Genomic DNA, 7,500 nt, shown 5'->3' with positions numbered 1-7,500 from the left:
AATTGTCTCTAAAGATGTTGCTTCTTTCAGCAGTTGCGTATGATCCAGTTGATCCACAGGAATGTCTCGACAAATCTCTGCCATCTGCAGGCTTTCAAATAAAGCATATTGTAAACGAGAAATGTTATTTTTTCTGATCACAAGTGTTCTGGCTATGTTGCTGTTTCCCATACCATCAAAGCTATTGCTGTTGCTTTTCGCGGCTCTGAATGTTTCGATCAAGCATTTTCTGCATTTGTTGAGAGTTTAGTTCGCCCTAAGGAAGATTTTTTAAGCAAGGGTGAAGTTCAAAGCTACTGGAAAAGAGGGTTCGAAAAATTATGGCCGAGCATGGAAGCGAAAGTGAAAGCTCTCATCGCCGACAATCTATCCTACCCAGTTTGGGTTACAGGACATTCTCTGGGTGGTGCAATGGCGTCCCTAGCCAGTGCATGGCGCAGTTATTACAAAGTTGCTTCTCGTAAAAACATCATATTGTATACGTTTGGAATGCCTCGAGTCGGAAACTACGACTATGCTTTGGAACACGATCGGCTGGTTAGCAACAGTTGGAGAGTAGTCAATTATGATGACCCTGTTCCTCACTTCCCAAGCTTATTATCTGTGAGCATCGTCAACGGTCCTTACCATCATGGAGTAGAGGCCTTTTACAGCAAACCGGCTACAAGTGTATATTCTGAGCACAGGGAATGCCACGGAAAACCATACAACGAAGACACGACTTGCAGCTTCTCGGAAATGCCGCCGTACTCCTTCGAACGACACAAAAACTACTTTAGCATTCCTGTGGGGACCTTCTGGGAGAAAGGCTGTGTTCACTCAACACGTAAGAAACGCGAAGCGCCTGTAAAACATAACAACACTCGCTCGAACGCAGTTCAGTCTGTAAAAGATCGCTGCTTGAAGTATACGTAAAAAATGGATCTTATGTCCTAGCGACCGGGTCCTCTCACTCTCGATCTGAAAGATCGATCGAGACTCGATCTTCCACTACGTCAATGCACAAGCGATCTTTCTTTTGTTTCATGTTTTTTTTCACTATTTCTACCGGCTTAGAATAAATGAGAAAACTACGCAGACTACGCAAACATAGTCTATGTTTCAGTTGCTGTATTTGTCCACAAAGAAAGTTATCTGCACGTAGAAGCATAGCTACAGATTTTGTATTTTACTGTTTGTTATCCGTGTGGATGAGCAAGAATTCATAGAACGCTTTGTTTGTATTTTGCCTTCGTCTGAGCTTGCAGTCATCATTTGCTGAAATCGTCATTTAGCATTCCTTGGTCAGAAATATGATTGTCTTTTCACTCCTGTCATCTAAATAATCATAGACTTTGCTTGAGAGAATTAATCCCTTATGTAATATTTATCCAGATGTTGTAGGGAATTTTTTTGTTTTGTTTTGTTTTGTTTTTTTTTTTTGGGGGGGGGGGGGTGGGGATGGCGCAGTGGCGAGAGCACTCGCCTCCCACCAATGCCGCCTGGGTTCGATTCTCGGAATTGACGCTATATGTGGGTTGAGTTTTTTGTTGCTTCTCTTGTCTGCTCCAAGAGGTTTTTCTCCGGGTACTCTGGTTATCCCTTGGCCTCAAAAAACCATCATTTGTTAATTCCAATTCGATCTGGAGAGGGCCATAACTTCATCAGTTTCTAACTGTCATGTGTTACCCTCTATAAATAAGTAAATTGATCATCATGATCAAGTTTGATTTGCCCTACGGTTAGGTCAATAATAAAACTAAAACTGGGTAATATAAAATACGTTTTTGGCCGCTAAAATCCATATCAGTTTCCAGACCTGGCTTCTGAGAGTTACACTCGGTTTGCCAACCATTACCTAGTCCAAGTGAAGTCAACATATTGATTACGCATTTTTTATCATTACTTTAGTAGTAATTGCCACTGAACATTGTTTCAGGCAAAAATACGTTCATACAATCTACTTGTTTCATTGAAAACCATACTCCCTTCAGACCATATTGGGTAAAATCTATACCTGTTTTCAGACCTAAACAGCTAAAAAAACCCACCCTTTGGGGCGGCACATACCTATATAGCTTAGGAGTACCACCTTCCCCCTAAAAACTACCTAATCATAGGTAGCAAGGGCAACCATAAAATCTCAGAGGTGCCGGATTCTGGCTGAGCAAACAAATGTAGAAGCAAGGCTGACTGGATAGCCAGAAGAGTATATTGATCCTTTTCCCAGTATGTCGTCAGGCACTCCCTGACTTCTTCAGGGAATATCCGGAAAAGGAAAGGAACTTTATTTAAGTGTCTAGTCGTTCTAGCGCTGGAGCGCTAATTGGGGACACTGTAAACTGAAATTAACAATTAACCCAAATCAAGTCAAATGTCTGAAAAGGTGGAAAACGGATAAATATAATCTCCAAGCTGTACGATCAACCTTAAGTCAACATTTATATAATCTTAATCGATACATGAGATAACGAACATTTCTCGGAAAGGCACGTTTGGACTCAAGAGCCTTGTCGTCTTTATATCATTTATGTTCTGGTACGTTAAATGACGCGATGAGTATTGAAGAGAAAGATGCCAAGTTAGGTTGGAATTCGAAGCACTTTTTCTTTCTCTGGAAGCTTCCATAGCGAGAAAATAATACAGGAAGTAGAATCAGTAGCCTGTACAACAAATGTCTGCATTTCAAATCCATTATGGCAACCTTCGCCGAAATTATTCCGGGCAAACATCTCTGCAAATTAAAACTACTTGTCACGTTCGTCTTCAAATCAGTGCAGCAACGTACTTGTATAAAGATCGTAAATCGCGTTGCCTGCTGAAAGACTAACTTCATGCATCTTTTATTTTATTTTCGGGGTGGGGAAGTGTGGGGGGGGGGGGGGGGTGGGGAGTAGAAAATTCGTTTGCACATTTTTTTGTGGAAGGAGTCCTTGAGGCGAAAAGTTCGTCTCATGACAAATTTCGTAGAAAAATGCTTGCTGATGAACACTGCATTTTAAGCGTTCCGCAGTTGTCTTGTGCTTTACTGTTGAAGCAGATTTATCGTTTATGTAGCTCCGTTTTGAAGGGGTTGAAAATTCTTGAGGTATTCCAACGTAAGAGTTATTCCCAGCGAGTCAGGCCTTCTGAAGACAGAAGGCCTGGCGAGGCGGCAGCTTATAGAGCCGCGAGAAGATTTTTAGGCGGACGAAATCTCAGAAGCGCTTCAAATTTGAGTGTAATGTAGACCAAAAGCTGTAATGTAGACCAAAGCGATGAAATGTTGACCGTAGCGATAACCAATGAGAGTGCCGCACGAGTACGCCGCGTGATGTTTGCAGCCGCCAGGCGCCAGATCACGCAAAGTTGGCTCGTTGGCACTTTAGCGACAGCTATAACTAGTTTGATAATTTGTCGAGGGATTGAATGGCGTAGTCTGTAAGATTTTTAACAACATTGTCCATTTGCTTCTTTACAAATTAGGTTATATCCGCGGTTTCTTAACAGTAGAATGCCGATCACAAGTGCCGAGTTTCAACAGACAAGGGTAACAGTAATTAAAAGTTATGGCAACAAGGTTGATCTTTCTCGAACAAACGCGCATCGTCACACAAACATCTTCATCGAGGAGAGCAAGCCATTCTATCCTCAGGAAACGTTACCAATATATCGTGTGGCGCCATTATGGTTCGCAGCAGTATTTTTTCTGTGTAGCGTGGGCGGTGCTGCTAATTTAACTGCTGTCATAGTTGGCTTGCTTTCTGATTTACCACTTATTGTGTTGTATTGCCAAAATGAGGTGGTGAACCGCATATCGCTACCTATCGTCAAGAAGCAGGAGACTTGCGACGACCTTCCGACACTCAACGCCCTGTTAGAGATTTCCGTCACGGAGTTGGAAAAAATTGGCATTTCCACGGACAATGTTGAAATTGGTCTTCTTAAAATGGAACAGACGGACAAATTCAAACTACAAGTGTTTCACCCGGAAGCGTTCAAGATAATGGATAAAGCGAAAACCACGTCACGTTTCTTGCTTGGTGTCTTCCTCGTTGCTGCACTTTATAACATTATCTGCATTATCGTGCATTCCTTGATATAAGGAGAATTGTTCATGTAATGCTTGTGTCTGACTTCCGAACAATGCATGACAGCGTGTAGGAGAGTTACAAGGTAGTCACAGATAGTAGTTACAAGGTGAGTGATTGCGTCTCTCGCAGTGGCCACCGATTTTCAAGGAAAATACTCAACGTAAACATACTACCGATAAGCTCAGCATTAACCAACCTGTGCCAGACAGATGTTTCAAAATGCGGGTGTTGACCGTAGGCCTTATTAAGAGGGAATACGTAGAAATGCGGGTCTCCAAGCTCCCGATAAAAGGGGCCGTTTGTAGCAAACGTTAATTCGTATACGATCAATAAAACACAACGTGCATTAATTTGAGCTGGGAGAGAAGCCGAATGCAAAGCAGCCAAAGAAATTGGGTGGAAGACGATGAAATTTACAAAAATCGCCCCAAACAATCATCATGCATATCACATGGAACAGCGGTCAACATTTCGTGGGTAACAGTGAACTGTTTCCCGTTTGACGTCATAGTTTTCGCAATGTTGCCCGCTCATGGCATTTGGCGGTAAACAGTTTCATTGTTCGATGTCATGTGACCATGAACTACCCAATGAATGGGCGCGCTGTAACGGGAAAAACTCCAACTATATAACAATAATGCTTATTTCATCTATTAAGCCTTCTGATTTGTATCGACTAAAACCCGCCATACAAGCTCTCTACACAGAATTTGGGCCACCCGTGGAATCGAGGCTGAGAACTTTGCATAGGAGTTAGGGTTAGTTCCTGGTAACATTCTTAAAGTAGTTTTATGCAAACATTGGTCTTGTACATGGCATAATCTAAAGAAAGAGCTTTTAAGTGCGGCCACGATTAGCAAATTGAAAATTTGGCGGAGACCATTTTTATTGAGATTTTTCTTTTTCGTTGAGCCATGCAAATTTTGTCAGCCTAGTGCGTACGGGCCCTTAGTCTAAATAGTCCTAACCGTAAGTTTTTAATATTTTTACGGGATTTTAGACATATTTTATCTCCTGTACTTTTAATCTATGTGTATTTAGTTAAATGTATCAAGTATTGAATACTTTACGAAGTGTCCCCAATTCGTTTGTTTGTTCTTTCGTTCAAGAGTCGCTTAAGGACGGTGCCTACTAATTCAAAGGTATCTTTGCCCCGATTTTTAATATATGTTGTTTGGGGCGCGCTGCACAATGTTTCTGGTCAGCGGCACACCTTAACGAAAACACAAAATGCCAGCAACTTTTAAATGGTTTTCGCCATGAATCATGGCGACAGCGCAAAAAGTTAACACTTACAGCGAATACTGTAAACTTCGCAGTTTTTGTGAGATTTCGGAACAGCCTTCAAAAGAAGTATAAATTAAAGTTGGTGGTTTTTTTAAAATACCGAAAAACTGGTCAACTAGTCAACAGTTGTCATCTAAGTTTATCTTCTAAATCGTTAGCCCCAGAAACAAACTTTACTCAGGATTTCCGCATATCCTGTGGGAAGTTTTGTTATAGGTGTTTTTTGGTGTTCGCGCCCTCCCTAGGGCGTGCTTTATACTGTAAACTGATCACAGGCATTTAAAAGATGCTTATATGGTATCTGTAAAACTCCCTCCCGTACGATAAGACGAAACCGGTCGCAGAAAATTACCAAGTTGACAAGATACTTTGCTGTTTGCTGCCCACTAGCTAGGTCTTATTTTAAAAACAATTTTAAAGGTTAAACAAATAAGTAAACTCTCTGTTGTTTTCTGTTTTATTTTTTCATCTTAGTGGTTTTCACTGTTGGCCTGCAGGTCCTAAGAAAGCGTTAAGTAACCTCGCAGTGTTCTTTTTGAGATATATATGAGCATTTAATAATAACCTAAGTAAGGCCACCCTACCTTTTTGTAGGGTACAAATAAAAGTTGTTGTGTTGTGTTGACTATAACTGTGGTAGAAGTATTTGCTCCCACTGTAGTGGTTTAGTTATATACAGCATTACCTAACAAGATTTGGCTCTTTATATACCGTTTTGCCATCTACGTGATCATCAGGCTCACTGTTGGTAGTTGTTAGCTGTTGGAAGTCTCCTGAGAGGTAAACGGGCAAAAGTGAAAAAAAACAACAAAAACAATAACAACAACAAGGTCGACTATAACGCCACTTCTAACTTTTGATTTTTATTCATTTGCATGCATTGCTGTGTCTTGTGACATATAGATTACTTCATGGTTGGTGAGTGCGTACAATTTTTATTCACGAGTTGTGAAGGATCGCGTAAACGAACGAGTGAGCGAAGCGAGCGAGTGAGTTTAACGATCCTTCACAACGAGTGAGCAATAAAAATCGTACAAACGAGCCAATCATGAAGTAATTTGTTTATTATATAAGTACAGAGATCATAAAGTAAACGAGGTAAGTGTTAATGGTGAGGCTATTCTCACTGCATAATTAATTAGCTCATGGCAGAAGTTTTCATCATGCGTTCGAATTCCCCCGTTTCCGAGCATGCTTATTACGGTGTTGATGCTTTGCGGTCTTAGAGTATATATTTTGTCGCCCCGCCTGAAAAGTGGTCATTTTAACCGTACTCCGGGACGACGGCCAACTTTCGCGTCTGTTCTTTGCACAGTCAACCGCCACCAGCATAGATGGCAGAACATCGTCTTCCCCGTCCACCCGCTCCCGTCGCTGCTGCAATCGTGGAGCATGCTGCCGTTGAGCCACCGCCAGTTGTAGAAGAACCGCCTGTTGTTGATCCGGTTATCGCACCGCCCCCGGCTCCAGTTCTAGCGGCGGACCCGGCCCCGGCGGTTGAAACCATGGAAGAGGTAATTTTCCTAGTAATTTTGCTGGCCCATAGCCAGGTTTACGTTTTTTATCGTGTTTTACCCGCTGTCTGTCGCTTTAGTGCCTGCGTTTGTCTCCGGTTCATTTGTATTTTCTTTCCCGGTTCTTTTGTCTTGGGTTTGTTTCGGTAAACCTGTATACTCCTTTTTGTTTTTGGAACTATTGTTTCATGCTCTGTATTGTTTTAGGGCTTTTGTTTCCTCGTGTTTTCGCATGCCTCCGTGGCCCTCTGTTGCGTTTTTTAGCCTCCGCACTTTAAGTTATGTAAAATCTTTGGTTTTAGTTCTTTTGCATACGTTTTCCACTAGTCTAGGCTATTTGTTGTTGCGTGGCGTTTCTAGCGCCGTACCGCCGGTTTAGGCAATTGCGTGGACGTTGCTTTGGTATTCCACCAGTGAAGGCAACGTGTTGTTGCATGGCTGTTGTTGTATTCCGCTGGTGAAGGCGACGTGTTGTTTTGGCGCTGTTTTTTACGAATACCGCCGGTGAGGACAACATGCTGTTGTTGCGTGACCTCTGGTCAAGTCAACGTATCGTTGAGTAACTATTTGCGTTTTCCACCGGTGAAGGCAACGTGTTGTTGCGTGACTGTTTTTGCGCGTACCACTGGTGAAGGCAACGTGTTGTT

General features: G+C 42.1%; 1 protein-coding gene and 1 pseudogene across 2 annotated transcripts in view; both read left to right on the top strand.

Moving 5' to 3' along the window:
• LOC138033671 (lipase ZK262.3-like) overlaps nucleotides 1-1,387 on the top strand; it is a 2,019-nt pseudogene extending 632 nt beyond the window's left edge.
• The window catches only part of LOC138033672 (uncharacterized), a 13,903-nt gene that overhangs the window by 4,851 nt on the left and 1,552 nt on the right, over nucleotides 1-7,500 (top strand). Inside the window, exon 2 of one of the 2 annotated variants that reach the window (XR_011128643.1) lies at nucleotides 3,445-4,414. Coding sequence is in view for 1 of the 2 variants with exons in the window: in XM_068881469.1 (XP_068737570.1) it covers nucleotides 6,674-6,853 (180 nt within the window). In the remaining variant the exon portion in view is untranslated. Of the gene's footprint in view, nucleotides 1-3,444; nucleotides 4,415-6,654; nucleotides 6,854-7,500 lie in introns of those variants that run through there. The other variant, XM_068881469.1, reaches the window with a different exon arrangement.

This window comes from Montipora capricornis, chromosome 14 (genome assembly GCF_036669925.1).
Source record: "Montipora capricornis isolate CH-2021 chromosome 14, ASM3666992v2, whole genome shotgun sequence".
Taxonomy (NCBI): domain Eukaryota; kingdom Metazoa; phylum Cnidaria; class Anthozoa; order Scleractinia; family Acroporidae; genus Montipora; species Montipora capricornis.
This window is presented reverse-complemented; position numbering and strand designations above follow the sequence as displayed.